Source organism: Camponotus floridanus, unplaced genomic scaffold (genome assembly GCF_003227725.1).
Source record: "Camponotus floridanus strain SB8 unplaced genomic scaffold, Cflo_v7.5 scaffold9, whole genome shotgun sequence".
Lineage (NCBI taxonomy): Eukaryota > Metazoa > Arthropoda > Insecta > Hymenoptera > Formicidae > Camponotus > Camponotus floridanus.
The window spans coordinates 1,141,060-1,160,450 of NW_020229860.1; the positions used below are offsets into that span (position 1 = coordinate 1,141,060).

Here is a 19,391-nt window from a genome sequence, read left to right on the forward strand (position 1 = left end):
TCATGTATAATTTTTTACTTTAAAAATTTTTTTTCAGTCAAAATTATGGTTTGTTAATCACACAATTCAATGATACCAAGCATATCACACGATAATCGGTCTCAAAAATTTCTCTCTCCTTTCTTTATTACATACAGTTACTAATTCATTTGAAGCACGAATGACGAATAATTTCATTATTAATCTTCGAATCGAGTTGCTGGAGTGCAGTTTCAAGCACGCAAGACAATTGTCTGACAATTATTTTCTTTTTTTTTTCGCATTCATCTTTTTCGTCCGATAAATCATTGATTTTTCCCGCATGTACTTCGCGAGATAGAAAGAGACGCTAAGGTGCAAAAATTTTATAAATTCGTACAACTCACGATTTCGCGACGGATGGTGGGCGTTCCTGCTCCGAAGGGCATTGTGTAGCGTTACATATAGCTGCAGCATCAATTGTTCTCTCGTTTGCGTTCCCTCGTCGTTGTCATCGCCGGGCAAGAATGGTATCGCCATGGTTAGAGCCTTCTTCGCTTCCTCTCTTCTTGTCTTTTCTCTTCTCTTTTCTTTTCTTTTCTTCTCTTCGTCCTCGAACGTAGGCGCAGGTAAACGCACTCCGGGAGTTCCGTTTAGTTTCTCGCTCCGCAACGACGCACTGCAACGAAAGCAAACAATGTTCGTGGTCGAGCTCACTGCACACTCTTCCCGCGCACCTGATCGCCCTCGTTCAGAGTCTCGAACGATGTCTATCTACATACAAGTCCTCGCAATGAATCGCGCGGCGCGTATTAGAACGCGTATTAGATGCCGCACGTGACCGTTCAGTTCACCGGCGCACGCACGCTTCCAACGTTCATCGTAGTGGATCGCACGTGGTGCGCGCACGCAGCAGCCCCCAGGGTTCGCGTATACACGTGTACGCGTGTGCGCGTGTAGACCGGAGGAAAGAGTTTTTTTATTCTTCTTCGCGCGCGACCGATCAAATCGGAGTGCATCCGAGGAAATCTGCGTCTCGAGAATCTCACTTTCGCGCTCTTGGCCTCGATGGGAATCGCGAGATACGAAACTGTCCCCTTCCCGCGAGCTATCGTTGGCCAACTTCAACACCGAGCTCGACGTACGCCGAACTTTGCGAAGAGGCGACGTGGCGACGTTTCTCACCTCGAGGAGAGTCAAAAAGCGGAAAGCTCTCGTCAAAGCACAAGCGTTCAACGTCCTTGCTTCTCACAGTGATCTGACAGCCGCACCAGTTGATTCACGTCTCACTCGCAAGAGTAAACACACAGGCGAGAGTCGTCGCGCGAGCCGTCACGTGAGCCTCGGAGGCGCGTGCGAAGATGAACGCGACGAGATCGGAAAATCGTCGACACCCGGTCCACCGGGTCCGCGGTCTCTTCTTTGGCGCGATATATCACACGCGTGTCAAATCGGCGGCGCGCCGAAAACAAGAGTACGGCGAGAGACGAGAGCGGGCGGTAAACTACTACGAGCGACACGAGATCTCGACTGAGGTCAGAGTAACGAGAAACACGTCTGTTCTCCTCGAGGTCTGGCGTGGTAATGATGCTGTGCTTTCACAGTCAGTCGATCCGCACGTTCTGCCTCGCGGCAGCACAACCGGCTCTTCCCTTACTCCGCTGCCGCTCGCGCGGCCGATTGGTCGAGCGGTGGGGAGACGTGCGCGCGCAACTCTCGTGTGGCGAAAAATAAAGCGGCCTGGGGAGGGTAGTCGATTTACTCCGGGGTGGGGGATGGGCGCGCGCGCGCGGGGAGCGTGACAATACATTATCCGCTCCTCGGACGTCGCGAGTGAGCTCCGTTTGAACGCCAATATTTACTGCAATCATGCGTTTGCAGTCGCCAGATACACGCTGCGTCCGGGGAGGGTGTGCCCTATGGACTCGAATAACGTATTTTTTTAATATTCCAGGATATTTATGTTGGGAGATCGAGATTTTGCGCGGGCGATAAAATAAGGACAAAATCGTATTCATTTAATAGTAGATTTAATAGGAAGACGTATGATCGCTACTTTTCCTTTATCGAGATTAGACAAGGATAAATATTTTTCTGCTACGAGAAAATATCGCGTACATTGTTCCCACGTCTATATATTTCGCATTACGTCTTGCGGCTTTTGATAGACGTGATACGCGAGGGCGACTCGTTGCGCGCTTGGAAGACGCAAGTGCATTTCTGCAGTGCGCCGCGCGCGCGACACGATCTTGGAGCGAGAGCGGAGCGTGTAGCACGTAGCAATGGGATCTCTCGACGAGGGAGAGAGTGAGAGGCCCCGCACACGAGCGAACACTACCGGAGTAAAGGCGCGTATGACACTCGAGCGCAACTGCGCAGTTTACGCGAGACCGAGCGCGACCTTTGTACAGGGGTGGGATTTACTACCGCCAATCGAAACTGTTTGCATTATCTCGATTAAGAAAAAAAGGAAGGAATTAAATTCTCGAAGAAGCTAAAAAAGAAAAAAAAATTTCGTTCGTTTTCCAAATGATTTTAATTCTTTGATTTTATGCAAGTTTAATTCACTGGAATTTTAATATCCAGATATTCCTTTTTTTAGTAAATGAGTAGTTTCGAGTAATTCGTGTGCAGTGGCGAAATCGCGAATCGTACGTCATCGATATTAATGATAAGCACTATTGCGGTAATATTGTTATGATAATTGTTGATTATACTCTCTCCGACGATTATAATAGACGTTCAGATAATAACGAGTATCAGTCTGCAGTGTCAAAGATTAACTCGAATCGCTCGAATGACTACGCGGAGTTAATAAGCTCATGCTTATAATTAATTAGGAACGGATGAGCGAACAAACACATGAGTGGGGTGCTCAATTTCCCGATAATTTATGACGACGCAAACGATGCTCACGACATATGCATGTACATATATATATATATATATATATATATATATATATATATATATCGCAGTACGTTACAATTTTTTTTTCGTACAGAATACCGATGAATGGACAAACAGAGAGAAATAAAAATGCACAATATGCCCCTATCGCGTGCACTGATTCACGATGCATACACGTGTACATACATGCAGGCATACACACACACACACACACACACACACACACACACACACACACACACTTAACTACAGAGTGCGAGTGTATAAATAAATACGAGATCCCATATTCAACGCGAATCAAGGAAATTGATATTATACTAATATTAATATTTTTCTCTTTGTACATACAATTCGCATAATATTTAGCGAATTTTATAAATTACGCATTTTGCGATGAAAAGCGTACTAAACGAAAACGCATTGTGTATGTATTCTTTAAAATTTTTCTCGATATTGACATATTTGATTTTAGCACTTGTAAAATATACAGCATTGCTCGAATAAGACTGGCGCACAAATTAAATCGTGGAAGAATTCGAGTACTTGCGAATTTCCATTCACATGCTGAATTGCATAACGTAACATAGACTCGAGAGATGTGCACTAGCGAGCGCGTTAAACAGTCTCGAGAGCGTAAACGTGCGCGCCACTTGAATCGAGGGACAATCTAGGTCTGTTGGCAGTATGTTACGTGTCTGCGTACACAAATAGGAGAAGGAAGAGAGAGAGAGAGAGAGAGAGGAGGGAGAGAGGGGGAGGGAAGAGATTAATGCTATGAGTGGAGACGGGAGGGGAGAGGTATTGTCATTGGATATCAGATGCGGGAGTTAAAGGCCAGGTGAATCTCGGCACGTCGGGGATGACGTTACAGAGAGATGACATTACCTATAGATCGTGGAAATCGGAGTCGATGTGCGCTGAGATGTTAGATAGATGTTGTGCCGTAGATCGTTCAACGACGAATGATGTGTCTGATATCGATGGATCGATACTTATAAAAGACGGTGGAGCTCGACATTGGTGATAATTTTGCCGCAAAATCATTGGCGATCAGTGATATCCCTCGAGCCTGAGTTTCGCCAATCGATACGCATACGCTTATCGCGAACGTTTGTCATGGGAATTACTCGTTACGAGAAGCACCACTTCTACGAAACTTCGTCTACGAGTATGAAACCATTGTCTCAATATATGCGAAAGTAAGGAGGTGACATCAATAAAAGGGACGAGAGTATCATCATTATACGACAATTCATTTCTTTTAACAAGATTAAATTTTGTCTCGAGAGAACTTTGAAGAGTATTTTCTAATACTTTTTACGAATAAAGTACATTTTATTTAAGAGATATATGAGAAAGGTGAAATTGCGAAATGTTACACAATATAAGCAACGAAATGTCTTGACAGATTAGATTAAGATCGCTGAGTAGGCATAGAAAGTACACAATCTGTCACATTATCGTTACAGAAAAATAAGAGAGATTTGACTGAAAAGAAGCATTATAAAATGCAATCACAGAAGACTCGAGATCGTTAAATTTCCTTAAAAAAACTTCAACTTCATTTTCTTTGATATACACGTTCTAATAAAATACATCTTATCGAGTTCTAGATAAGCTTTCAATCAATATCCGATTCAATCAATAATTCCGACAAAATTGTTCCTTTGGTAGTAGTTTAGAGATAGCACGATTATAGGCATGATATCAGCGAAATCTCTGATTAAATGCGTCACGCATCACTTTCTTATTGATCAATTTTTGGAAATTTTATCGAATTTTAGCCGCCAAACGCGATTATAACGATTGTAATAAATAAATAATCGGCTGCTCGAATGGCTTTCCATCGTGCAAAGATTTTCGATCGACGCGATATCTCGCCGAATCTATTAATCGCAGATGCAAATGTCAGTTTAATTACTTTCAGGATTCCCGAACCGATCGGAGTCAATGTCGCAGGTGCTTCTCGGTGATCAAGATTAACGATCCGCGAGTTGAGAGTCATAAAAAAACACTTCGACAAGAGCAACCATGTTCCCCCCCTCCTCCCCTCTCACTCTTTTTCTCGCTCTCGCTCTCTCCTATCTCTTCCACAATCTCGTCGTCTGTCTATCGTTTTATTTCGGTGGAAAGAGCATCGCGCAACGCAATCGTCCGAGATTTAAAACCGGTAGCACCGTAGGACCGGGCTGTATATTTTTAGAACGACGCGGTCGCGTGGGCGAACGATGGTCATCGGTCGGAGAATCCCCGCTACTTTGTTTCTCGAGCGTATACCTTGATCACGATGATCTCGTGATGGACTGATTCGCGTACTCCGTCGATTACAGTTTGCAGCCCAGGATAAAATACACCGTAGAGAGAAGAAAAAGAGAGACAAATCGCGGCCATGCATTTCGAGGCCTCGCAATATCTGACGCAATTTTGGAGCAGGAGAACTCGCGATAATAAATTATGACGTGCGTGTAAGTTATCGTCGCGCCTGTTTGTAACTCTAAGCAAAGTACACTATCTCTTCATTCATCCGATGGTAGAATCCTCCACGCCAACAAGAGGGTTTTCATTTCATATAACCGTTAAAGTGAGCACACTCGTCAACCATAAGTGATGATGATTGAAGACTATTGGTTTAATAAAATATATAAAGATAAGTGCGTAAATTTGTAAAAATTCAATCCAGTTATCATCGAACCATGTAGGCGAAATTTATACTTTGTATTTATGAAAATCATGTTTATGTACGCCATGTACATAAACATACCACGTCGTTAAAATGAATCTATGAGAGATAGCGTATGCTTATAGAGAATGATTCATAGCCAAAACATCAGTTATGTATATAAATATATCTGTTCCATCGGTATAGAAACGCCGAGGAAGAAAAGTCTAAAGTTTAAGGTCTCTCGCGATTAATGAAGCGGCTTAATTATCGGGGCAATTACCGCGGTGGGGAGTGTTATCGCTCGTCGCGCGACACGCGTCCACATGTTCGAACGGGTTTTATGTCTCTTCGTAGTATTACAGACACGCTGTTGCCATCGCTTACAAGGTTAACGCGGCGAGAGTAGCGTTATTAAACGCTCTCCGTAATAGGCGGCCGGAGTAAGAACGGAGCTGCAATTATGTACAAAGGAAAAATTGCTATTTTATTGTCTTATACTTTTTGTATCGCAACAAATTAACTTTGTAAATAAAAATTGTTTACGTTTTTCTCATCTCTTTTATATATTTATATATTGTATTATTTTATTTTATATATTTATTATTTATATATTTATTATTTTATTTTATATATTTATTATTTTACTTTATATATTTTAAAGTGAGTTACCGCGAGAAACAACAGAAAAAGAATCAAATTCGAAAGATGACTCAACTTATCAGATTGATATTACGAATTGCATGTCTTATCATTTTAATCGAGTCATTAGTGCGTTCACCTTTCAGTTTTATCGAGCCAGATTTCGCGCGCACTCTTCTGTAAATAATAGATGTTTGAACAGCCACGAATATATGTATCTCACGGACATGTTTCACTATATGGCCTCATTTCATCCACGTGGCTGATGATAACGGGTAAAAAAAAATAGGAAGCTGAAAATAATAGAGCCGGAAAATCGTGGGCACGCATCTCTTTCGTAGTCATTCTCGACATCCGTTTGCGTTTTAAATATAATATTATTCAAGATTAATTATATTTAAAGAAGAACATGTGAGATTAACTTCTCGTGAAGATTATATACTAAAATATAGATTAATAAAATACGTAGAATCCAGAGCCTTTCGACCAAACGCAGTTATACTATACAAGACAAATAATACTCTCTGTCTTATCGTTGATAAACGTTTTGAGAGATAGATAAATAAATAGAAGGACTACAAGATAAATGACATAAGTGAGAAGGACTGCGAGGTAAACATCTCAAAACAACTCAATGCATAATTCTCATTGCAAGTACAGCAAACGCGGATACATGCGTGTACGTACGTACGGATTCATCGTGCAGCTGCAAAAGTACGACTAATATCTGCAATTTTGCAATTTTAAGCCGTCGCCTACGTGCTAACTGCCTGGAGTGAAAGAACTTGCTTCCGAGAACGTTTCGTAACGTTAGTCACGAAACCCTCGAGACACATTGATGCGTTCATTACGGTGATTTCCACGATAAGTGAATCCCAGTGTCAAGGGAGGAAGTCGCGGCGAATTAGTTTCTCGAGAAATGACCAAAGTGTACGAAAAAAATTACACGTTATTTCTACCTGTCACGCTTCGACGTACAATTATCACTTTTAAGGTCAGCAGAAACAGCGAAAAGTAGCTTTGAAGAATAAGAGCACACGATACCATTTGATTTAGCCATAAATAGGGAAAGTTCCATCCAATATTGGAGAACAAAATAGTAAAGATAAATGATCTCGTGAGTGAAAAATCATAGTAAAATTGAAATAAATAATAAAAATAATGAATAAAAATTGATGTTTAGGAAATGCCTTTCTTATATACGCATATACATATTATATATGCGACTATCAAACGCGAATGATAGTCGGATACGAATGATGGATCGCGAGGCCGGAACTTCGCGAGGGTGTTTGCGGATGTGGTAACGAAATCGTCGCTCTTTAGCCGCAAGGTTTCTTGTCTGCCGCGTTCTTGCGGTTTTTTAAGAGACGGCGGAGCCGTGAACCGTCACGATAAATATCGAACGTAGTTACGATCGCGGACGAGGTCTCTGCGCAAAATCCGTTTTTATCGCGGTTCGATCGCCCGGCTACGTTTTTATACATACGATGGGACGAGTTTAATAAACGTTTCGGGGCAATTTTGGTTTTTCCCCTGATGCTGATGCTGTTTCAATTTTACGCACGACGGCTGAGCTTGATTTACGTGTCTTACAACCTGTTATTGACAAATACGTTCGTAACGTTAAACGCTGCGACAATAAAGAACGATGCGCGACCGATAAAATATTCACGAGCAAAAATGTCCAATTGCGCACACAACAATCAATAATTGACCGAGTATTCACGGAGGTTCACGGGTAAGCATGTAATACGCAGACACGTCCTACGTTGCACTTGAGGATAAGTATTTACCGTCAGCTATCATTAAGATGTAATAAAGACGATTGCAATTTAGTCATGACAAGAGGCCGTATCATTATTGATTAATTATAAAACGATATAACGTAAATATTACAGCTTTCTCTTACATTATCGACACATAACAAAATACATTATTAATTATTACATTTACCCCGCGTATCATTAGCAAAAAAATTTTTTATTCCTTTCTTTCGTAATAATATGAAATGTACTAAATAATTTCATTATTACATGCTTCTTGAAGAAATGTCACAACTATTTGATGATAAAATCGATGACAGTAAATCGTGACGTAGAATATTTTTTTTGAAAAAAATGCTCTCTATAAAGAAATTTTCTGATATATGCGCATATAGTATTTTTTTCTAATTTTACCTGCTTTTTTTCCTCCGACGGCGATAAGGCGACGACTGGTTTTACTATAGCTCCAAAGAACGTTTTATTGCGATTGAAAACGTAGTCCTGAAACACAAAATTAAAATATGTGTTAGACAAAGCTGTGTTTTCAAAATATCGAATATTGTAATTTTTATGAAAGAGAAGCATGCGAGAGATTTTCCTGTATATATTTCTTTTTCATTATTATTCCATCGTACATACTAATCACAAATAATTTTTTATTAATTGGCCTTTCGCTTATGATGATTCGTTATAATGATGCAATTCTTAGAAATAACATTGCAAACGGTACGTGTTATCGTAAACCGGATCAAGCTGTGGTTTCTATTCACGTATTAATTTTTATATGTGTATCGTGTTTCTTTTTTTACAGTTTCACTTTTTGAAGGAACAGGATAAATTATATTTTTTTGTCTTTTGTAATTTTTTTCTTTTTATTTGTTTCTCCTTCTCTCTCTCTCTCTCTCTCTCTCTCTCTCTCTCTCTCTCTCTCTTTCTCTCTCTCTGTATATATCGCTTTTTCTTACATACACACACACTTCTTTATTTACTTTCTGTTTCTATTTTTGCACTTTGTTTTACACAAAAATGTTCAATATCGATTAAATTAAAATAATCTACCACGCTTCACTTTCATCGATTTCCGATAAATTTAAGATTAAATTTAAATCTGAGATTAAGCTATTTACTAACACAATTAGCAGATACTCACTTAAATATAACGGGTAATAATGTTTCCAAATGTCACTAAGTTTCTCTCTAACAATAAATACAGGCAATGGACACTAATGTATTCATGTTGAATATAATTATTAAAATAAAAACGTGCGTTTCGTCGGATGTTCTTTTAAAGGGCGAAACAGAAGAGGGGACGAAAAGGTAAGATCAACAAATCTCTACCAAGATTTCTTCCATCAACAAATGTCTTTCCTAGGATAGAGATGGGCGTGACAAAGATACTTTGCTCTTTTCCTTATTGGCCATACTAAGATGATCATAAGCCATACTTTTCCATCTGCCTTATTGGCAGATACTAGGCAATAAATCTACTAGGGGTAGTTCATATCCAAGTAAAGTCTCTTCTTTTGTCGAATTCTATAAAATATCTTTTTGTATTCTTTTCTTATTTTATATTCTTATTCCTACCTGCTACTTCAGTGGCATTCATTCGAGCCTTCAAGTCAATGACTGAAAGTCTCAAAAAAAGAGTTTTGTTAATTAAAATTGTAAATAATTTAAATAATAATTTAAATAATTTTGTTAATTAATTTTCTTTGTTTATATCAAATTTAAGAAATAAAGCATTGTGTAATAATTTCTTTGTCTAAAGAGATGCTTGTTTTTCTAAAAAAATTCTAAGTTAGATCTTAATATTTAACTATTTAATTTGTTGTTTTGTGCTTATTAAAAAGTTAAATATTTAATGTTAGATTTGTTGTTTCGTGATGTATTAAAAAATTTTGTAATATTTAAAAATTTACAAAACGAATAATTAAAAAAATAAATGATAGTCACCAAAGTACAGAAATATTTTTTAGCCCATCCCCCCTCCCCCCAAATATAGATCTGGCTATTCCCATGTTGCCATTCCTTTCCAGTTGATTTATTGTCATCTTTATTCTTTTGTTTAGCATCTAGGGTTCTCTAGAGAGAAGACACAAGATGTTCGAGTTGAGGGACGATATTAATTATAAATCACAGAGGACTTTAACTGCGTATTGCTCTATAACTGCATTGTTTACAGAGCTATTATTGTTATAATTATTATTATGTTATAAAATTAAAAATAACACTAAAATGGAACACGAATGCTAATTGTATACATACACAATTAATATATGTGTATTTTAGTGTTACTTTTAATTTTATAATTTATAATAATAAATAATAATAACTTTAGAATTAAAAGTTCAAGGTGTCTATAAAGCTGGCACGACAATATACGAAATTTAAAAAAAAAAACTAAGAATTTTGATAGCACTTTTCATAGTTCTATAGTTCCTGATAAAAATTAAAAAGAGTTTGCATTTCTTATATTAAAAAAACATTAAATTAGAAGATGAAGAAGAAAAGTTTATATTAATCATATTGCACAGTAATCTTATTAAGGTAAAGAAATACATATTTTATTCAATTAACATTTATTCATTAACATTTGCAACTTACTAAAATGCAACTTAATAAAATGATTCTAATCATCCGGTAGACTTAAAACACATTTCCAATGATAAAAGTATACAAATCAGAAACTGTGGATAAGATAACATGAATCTATTTCGCTCTAAATATGTCTTTGTATTTCACAAAACATCGCGATAGATAAGAAATACAATGTGAGATATATATATGATACACATGTAAAACGCATCGATCGATTTTGACTTATTAATATTATCTGCATGATCGATTTGATCGTCCGAATGTAATGCAACAAAAACAATAGTTATGTATAGAAAAGAGATAACTATTTACAAGATATCCGTAATCATTGACTCATCAAAAGCGAAAGGTATGTCGTGACAGACTTTCAGTGAAATATCAAGCAGGTTACTCAGAAGCGAGATGAATCATAAACGGGATGCGAAGGAACAGGTTTGGTTCGACCCAGCAGCCGGTCGAGATCTGAGATTTCTTAAAAAGAAGGGATGTTTTTCGCATTGACCATTAAAAATTTAAAACCAATCGTCGACAAGCACATTGGGAGGAAACAAATTCGATGACTCATTCGAAGAAATGAACTAACAAAGACACTACTGACATCACTGCACACTTATCTTTGCATCATGTAATCTCTTATGAATATGCTAGATTGGACTTATTATGCGATTGAGAACAAGACGAAATAAATGACAGAGCTATACTGTTATTAGAAAAAATTAATTTCCATATCATAACGACCATTGAAAGTTTTGTTTTAAATAAAATGATCAAATAATTAGTACTTTTGATTACTAGGCGAAGTAAACATAAACTAAATATAAAAAATTCAACTTTAATTACAAAATTAAGTATTATGCTGATATTGTGCTGAGATCTAAATAGCTTAAAAAATGGAAACAAAGGAAATTTCACGAAAAGTACAATTAAACATTATTTACAAACATCTATTAAGACAATATAGGACTTCTTCTCTCTCCCATACATATACACATACGCATTTAAAATCGCAGGAAAATAAAGCTTTGTTAGAGTTCAACCATATTGACATTCTCGATTTATATCCTATAAATCCTATCTATAAAAATCAATCACGGTTGTTCGAGAAATGTCAACATACATGCAAAATAATAACGAAAATTTCAATTTTTTAACATAGATTTTTGTGTCTAAATAAATTTTTGATGCCATAAAAATGATAAAAATTGCAAAAAATATATAAAATATATATTTACATATATTTAGTTACATGCATTTTTAAGGCTTTTATTAACTTTTGGAAATGTTAATGCTAATAAGAGTGTGACAATTGGATTATACTTTCATTTTTCATAAATGCTAAACAGTATATACATCGATTCTTATGGCGAGCATCTCAAATGCCAAGGAAGTCTCGTGAATCGCAAATAAATGAACTAAAATAAACATTTTGAAATATATAGAAGAATTTATTTATAGCTCTGGAATATTATCATGATTAAAAATAAATTTTCATTTTTTGTCATCTAGACTCGAAATTTTACATGCATTTTTTTTTAAATTATATATTCTTTAAAAATACACTAAAGTATTTGATTGTGTATGAGTTTGAATTTTAATACTAAATAAATATAATAAATTCATTCACTCTTTTATTAAAATAGAATTTACTTGCAATTTGCTTTGTTCTCTCACTTGACACTTTTTAATTCCCTTTTCGTTTCCCTTTGTTCTCTTAAATTGAAAGCTAAACCATCCGTTCGTAGAAATTTCATACGATTTCGTGGCGAGGCTTCTGACAAGAAATTATTTTTCTCAGAAAATACGGATCTACGCCACAGACGTTTTAACTTGCACGCAGCGTAATTAAGAGATGTTCGTTGGCCGGAAGTCGTCCACCGCATAATTCAGTAATAAGGCGCTTCTAATCGCGACCGAATCTGCCGACTTGCATTTTCGTGCGGCGCGCGATCTCGTTAATTTCACACGGAATGACGAGACCGATGTCGGTTTCGAGAGGAAATGCTCCAGGAAATGCGCCAGGAAGGCGATTTTTCATGCAGGATGCGAGGATTGCGTAGAGCGGCCGATATTTTTGCCCGATAACGTGCGAACAACGACCGACTTCGGAGCGGGTTATAAATGCTCCTCGATATATTTCATGTGCTGCGAAAGATGAGAAAACGAAATCCGCCCGGTCTCTTCCCAGAGACTGGGAAATAATACGCATAAGTCCCGATCTACAATAGATAATTTAAGCCCTAAGCCTTAAGAAATTGACCAATCACAGTCGAGTATTCTCTTCATACTATGATTGGTCAATTTCTTAAAGCTTAAGACCTAAATTACCTATTGTAGACCCAGCCTAATGCTATCCTGCCACAGAAACACAAAGGCTACTACGGATTCAGATATACTCATAATCTGCGAAAATGCATTTTACACTTTTCTTATAATAGCTATTTTGCGGAATGTATCACGACGACATTAACACGTAGCATTTACGAAAATTTGTTTCTTTGATATATTTTTACATTTTTATCCGTTTAATTTAGAAAGAATATCTCTTTTTTAAAAAAAAATACAAAATTTTTATAGTAACTATATTAATATTATGATCATTTCGCGTAAATTTAAATGCGAAAAGTCTTCCAAATATGATATTTATAGAAGAAACTAATTTTCCAAGTGCTAATTTCAATCTTTAAAATTTATATTTCACTAATTCTCATTATCAAAAAATATTTGAAATATGTCATAACTATAATAATAACAATAGTGTCAGTAATGCATTCATACAATGAACAAATATGCAGGTAGGGAAATAAATACGCGAACAATAAAAACAAAAATCTTTTTTCACCTTTTTAGGCAGCATTAAGATCAACCTTAATATTTCTTATGTTTCCCCTGGGAATGAAAGCATTAAAAATATTCATCATACTTTGTATCGGAATTCGTCCGGGCCCAATTTAAAAATTATTATTTTTTATGTATATATGTATACGTATTTTCAGGATTTTGGATATAATGTTAGATATTCTCTTCGATATTTAAAACGCGTCAATTAAAAATATCTAATTTTAAATCTCATAATTTAAGATAAAATTTTGTCTTAACATATTTTACATGAAATCATAAATAAAACGCACTAAACGAAAAGGCATGGAATTTTGCGAAAATAAAGGCATATTATTATTAGATGAAGTAATACAAAAGTGATATTGTGCGATTCTACGAATAAACCTGAGACACAATTTCACACAACAAAAGATATTTTTCTCTATTGTTCTCGTTTTTCCAGGGTGTGTAGTTATTTTCAAGAGCTATGATAGATACCTGTTATACTTACAAGAATCAAAGAAGTCTACCTCTATGACTTGAATGGTTTCCCTTTCATCATAGCGTCACGAGCGATTTGTTCATATATTAAATTTGTTTTAAATTCACAAAAATAGAGTTGTATGATAATGTTATACGATCAGAAAAAATGTGAAAACGCGTTTGGAGTTACCATTTATCCTCAGAATTGAAGAGAACATTATTAAAGATTTTGTACTGTAATTTTTATTCATTATTATTTTTGTCTCTTTCCTTCTCTCTTTCTCTCTTTCACGTATAATTTTATAATTAAATTTGTTTATGAAATTTATGAAACGCAATATGTCAAAAATTTGTCCGGAAAATGTAGAACCATTTGATCATATGTTAAAGCTTATAACATATTATAATTTTATTGCTGCTCTATGTGAATTTATTATTTTAAAGAATCATAATTTGCGCCGTTTTTAAAAATAAATAACAGTTGTTTACTTCTAAAATACATTTGTCAACTGGCTAGTTTCGAAATCCCAAATGTTTTACCATACTGTTAAAGGTCCTTTTTTTCTTTCAGAAAGGATTAGTTTGTAGGAAAAGATATTTTATTTTTTTCCAAAGACTGTTTGTTCAAAAAGAAATGTGTAAAGCTACGTTCATTCACACAATGCTTTTCACTAGCTGCTATTATATTAGTTTGTTAACATTTAAAAAGCATTGTGTATTTTAAAATACTACTAAATAAATACGTTTTTTCTTCCTTTAACGAACATATTACTATCAAGTTAAAATATTTAAAATTTTACTAGGTGCTAGCGCAGTAGGATACTAATAGCTTATGAAAAAAACATCGTGTGAACTGAAGCAAAACATAATGGGATATTCATCGAAATTGCATAGTTTCGGATTTGTTGATTCTAAAGGAGTGAATTTGAACTTAGACGAATTTTGTTGTTTTCTTTCTTCTCGTATTTAATACTTTCCTTTATTTTATCTGATACTTTCATACTTCTTTATCTCATATTGTCAGTTTGACCTAATCAGTCCCCAAAAGAAGTTAGTTTCCTTTTAAATGCACTCTTCACCACAGATAATGCACTCTATTCTGCGTTATTACTATAATAGATCACTGGTTTTATTTGACGAAAGATTTGCAAGAGTTTATTTTGAGGATTTCTTTGCGTGCAACGATGTCACATCTGGCACTATTTTATTCTCGTTCTTCCTTTCTATGCCTCCTTATTCTCTCTCTCTCTCTCTCTCTCTCTCTCTCTCTCTCTCTCTCTCTCTCTCTCCTTTGGTTGTCGTTTCTTGTCCGTTTTCGTTGGGATTTCTGAAAAGATTCGCGCGTCACGTAATAAACGAGAGAAGAGAAGGAAGGCTAAAGACTCGAAAACTGGTCCCGCTCGACAGGGTCTCTATCTTTATGGCATCTTCTGTGAGAAGGACAAAAAGCTTCTCCTTTCTCGTTTCTTCTCGCGAGAAGTGCGTGCTTCCTGGAATCGGGAAAGGTTTTCTGAGACTTTCAAGACTCATACGGTGAATCCTGCTATCGATGAGACTCTACTGCGCATCGGAAAAATTCCGCTCGGTTGATTCAAGTTCGCTCGCAAACATAAGACGGAATAAATCGACAGGTGATGTTTCCGCGTGGAAAAGTATTTTTAGAAAAGGAAGGAATTGGCAGTAGTGCCAAATCTATTGTATTCTATTTGAGGCCTGAAGAAGTGCTTCGTGATCCACAGGTGTGTATACTATTACCTGTGATCAAAATAAAAATTATGACTAATGATTTTCTAGTAATGCGAAATGCAAGTAAGGTGCACTAAATATTAAAAGCATGTCGATAATATTATTAGCATTGACGGTCCATTACAAAAACAATGCAAACGCTAACATAGTTTCTCTCTCTCTCTCTCTCTCTCTCTCTCTCTCTCTCTCTCTCTCTCTTTTTCTTTAAATTTGGTTTACTTTTATTTTCATCCGATTAAATATAAAAAATATAAAATTATAAAAAATATATAAATATTATATACCCGCTTTGTAAAATAATATTGAGTTATATCTTGACGAAAAATGTATTATTCTTTTTTAGTCGGCTCGCACGATACGCATCCAATGTTTTAAAATGCGAATAATCGAACAATAAAAGAACAAAGGAATACAGAACGATCGTTTACTGGAACGAAATTACATTAGCATTAAACGCGTTATTCGAGCCACGTAATTATAGGGTATAGCGAGCAACAGATACATTCAGTATATCGGAATAACATCGATAGATCTGATGAAATGGAAACGATATACACCGTAGAAACACGCTGGCATAACTGGTTTTTTTATTGGCTATAAAACCCTTTTGGTCTATAAGAAAGTCTCGGGGAATTCAATATAAAGACAGAAGGAAGAGAATCGTTGGAAGCTCCATGCGGACAGATTAAAATTCTCATAAATGCTTAGACACTCGACTCCAATGCGAGTAGAAATAAATCAGTACAAGGAACTAGAAATTATGCTATTAGATCGCATTTCAACCTTCTAAACGACACGGTTCACGAAAAAAAAAAATGATGGAAGGGCTTGGACAACAACCTTGGATTGCGGTGCGATGCGCGAGCAAAAGAACGGCGAAACGCGTGCGTTTTCTGTGGATCGTCATGAAGATGGAATTAGGGCACAAGCTAGAACGGTGGTTAGCGTGGGAGAGAGAGGCCCTAATCCCAGTAATTTTGTTATGGGAGCCACGAATGGGGATGCTCCGGTGCGTCTCGTACACGATGCATTTTAATAAACGCGAGAGAGCAATGCTTAGTCAGTGGAAGAAAGAGAAACTGATAGACGAACCATGAGTGGGAGGGTGAATGCGGCGCGGGGGAGCGAGCAGAGAGGAGCCCTATGGTGTTGCCGTATGGGAAATCGCCGGCGGCGATGGTCAACGCGCGTATAATCGGTGGGCGTTACGCGAGATTATTACGGGAAGCCAAAAAGTAACGATGAATTATTTTAACAATAAGTTCGCGCTGTGCAACCGCAATATGCGGAAAGCCTCACGATCTCCTTTTCGCGGCCGGCCCAATAGAGACGGTCAATAAGAGACGTTCCTTGACCTCGGGATGCACGGAGGACCAGACCAGGTATACAAACTCGCTTTCGCGATTCCGAGGAATCATTTACCGGTTCTCTGTTCAGGCCCGAGGGCCTGGAGGGAGCCCTTTCGGAAATTATGGGTTAGTGAGGCTACGTCGATCCTTGCTTTTTATCCCAATCTTTCCCTTCCACCATCTTTCTTATCCACTATAGCTCTTATCCATCTTTTACCACAATCCGGTATAGCTTCACCTTATGACGTCTGCGTGTGTCTACCTGCCATTCGATTTTTTTGTTCAATTTCTTTTCTTCGATGTCTTCCCAAAAATTTTTATAAACATATTGATTAATCGCTTTTAAGAAGATAAACTTTTTTAAATCTTAAGTCAAATCTAAATCCAAAGTTATTTTATTTTTCATGATTCGGCATAGACTTTGTCTATTTTTCAATTTTTTGCATTCGTTGACTTGTTCTTTCGATATCTCTTTTCAAAAATTTTCAGTTTTTAATGAATTGTGAAGATAAGAAGAGATTAAAATAAGCTTTTTTAAATTATATAATCATATTTTTCATTGAAATACAATTCTCATTTATTATACAGTCAATAAGTAAGATTATGATCATTTATATTACAAAAAAAAATCTGATTTAAATAGAAAGACGAATATTGTGTAGGAAAAGATTGTACGCATTTATCATTTTTTATGATTGCAGTGACAGTTCACGGAAGTTATCCACCGAATTCGTAAGAAGGAAGTCGTTCTGAATCGCAAAATTATGGATGAGTGATGTCATGTCGATCGTCCCTTTCTTCCTTTTTACTCCGTCTCATTATCTCTTCATGCTTGCGCATTCTGGCAACGAGTCAATGACACAACGATTTACAAATTTATACTCTTGGACTCTTTTTAACGTCATCCATTTACGTTACTGTATTTCTCGTCACGAAGACGGGCGTAGCTTCACGCTTGCTACCCGAAAAAAGTATCGTTGTCGATAGATGTAATGACATTTATTAAGAGTTTATGTAAGAACTTTATGTGAAAATAAGAAAGAAAATGTTTATTATTGAATACATATATATATATATATATATATATATATATATATATATATGTGTGTGTGTGTGTGTTAATTGTTTTTAAATATAGATTAAAACAGATTCCGCTTCGATGAATTTAAATTTCCTGAAACACGATTAAACACGCTCTGTCCCGCACGAGCTTTACCACCAGCTTGGAAAAACATATTTTTGACCAAAGGGAAATAAAGAAGACCCCGTAGAGTTCTCTCGTTAATCCAAACCGGAATTCGGCTGGCCAAAATCCTCTTTAGATGAAAGTATTAGTCGAGAGGAAACAAGCTGGTTCGCTAATTTCTATTTTTTTTCTCTCGAATACGATGATAAATAATTAGAGAGGTGCTCGGATTTTTTTTTATCCCCGTGGAATCCGCAAATACATACACACGATGTTGCATCATTCGCCTGCAGGGCTATGCACTCGTTATCTCGCTGTTTCAGGGACCTGTTCGATCGAAAAAACGCGCTTGCCGTGAGGGAAATTCGGGACACTGACGAACGAAAACCTTATCGCAAATCGTAAACAAGGTTCTCGAGGCAGAGGGTTTTCTTACTACTTTATCAGAATAAAATTGAATTGTTAAAAAGTTGTATCGAGAAATCAGAAGTTTGTGAAATCAATCTTGCTATTTCTTAAAAAAAAAGAGCAATAAAAAAGAGTAAGAGATAAATGATTTTGATTACGCTAATTATATCTCGTGCGTGAAATATTATGAGCTGTACTAGTGTAAATAGCGACATGTTATTGCCTACAGTGTATAAATGTCGCGCTTGGATTTATATCTAAGATTTCATATCTAAAAATATGTATGATTCATCCACTCTTATATTTCAATCGTAATGTTATGTCTCGATTTGACATAATTTCCTCGAGAGCGACAAATATCTTTATTTCCATCTCAAAAAATTTGTTCTTTTATTTTAAATAAAAAATTTTCTTTTCTTGTCGAAATAAATTTAAATTTCTAATACATATATAAATTTTCTCAGATGCAAAATCAATATGGCAAGAATTACGTGTTTTATAGATAACGCTAATCCGATTGCACGATGCAGTTATTCGTGATTGTCTTATCGTGCCGCGAGTTATGCATTCTTGTGAACGTACGCGGCAGCGTCCTATAATATGATTTTATTCGAGCGCAAATCATTGGTGAAATGGTGTGACCTGCTTCTGGTTCCAGCCGCATGAGTTATGCGTCACGTTCAGGAACCATCGTCCGCTCGTAGAAGGCAATGTTCGATTGTGCAATTCTCCTCTACCCCTCTCTTCATCTTCCCTCCTTCCGTCTCTTTATTCTCGAGGCTCGAGAGTGTGCCTAAACGAATCAGCGACTACTGGTCTTCAAGAGAGAATATGGTAAGAAATGATTGGAAGTGGGAAAAAAGAGCGAA

At 36.5% G+C, this 19,391-nt stretch overlaps 1 protein-coding gene across 3 annotated transcripts in view; it reads right to left on the bottom strand.

The window, feature by feature from the left end:
* LOC105259264 overlaps positions 1 to 19,391 on the bottom strand; it is a 59,822-nt gene that overhangs the window by 20,137 nt on the left and 20,294 nt on the right. Inside the window, exons 4-5 of one of the 3 annotated variants that reach the window (XM_025414843.1) lie at positions 8,350 to 8,436; positions 366 to 637 (exon numbers count right to left, since the gene is read on the bottom strand). In XM_025414843.1, the coding sequence (XP_025270628.1) occupies positions 366 to 498 (133 nt within the window). In that variant the 5' untranslated portion in view covers positions 499 to 637; positions 8,350 to 8,436. Of the gene's footprint in view, positions 1 to 365; positions 638 to 1,143; positions 1,618 to 3,753; positions 3,810 to 8,349; positions 8,437 to 19,391 lie in introns of those variants that run through there. The other 2 variants (XM_011271104.3, XM_025414844.1) reach the window with 2 other exon arrangements.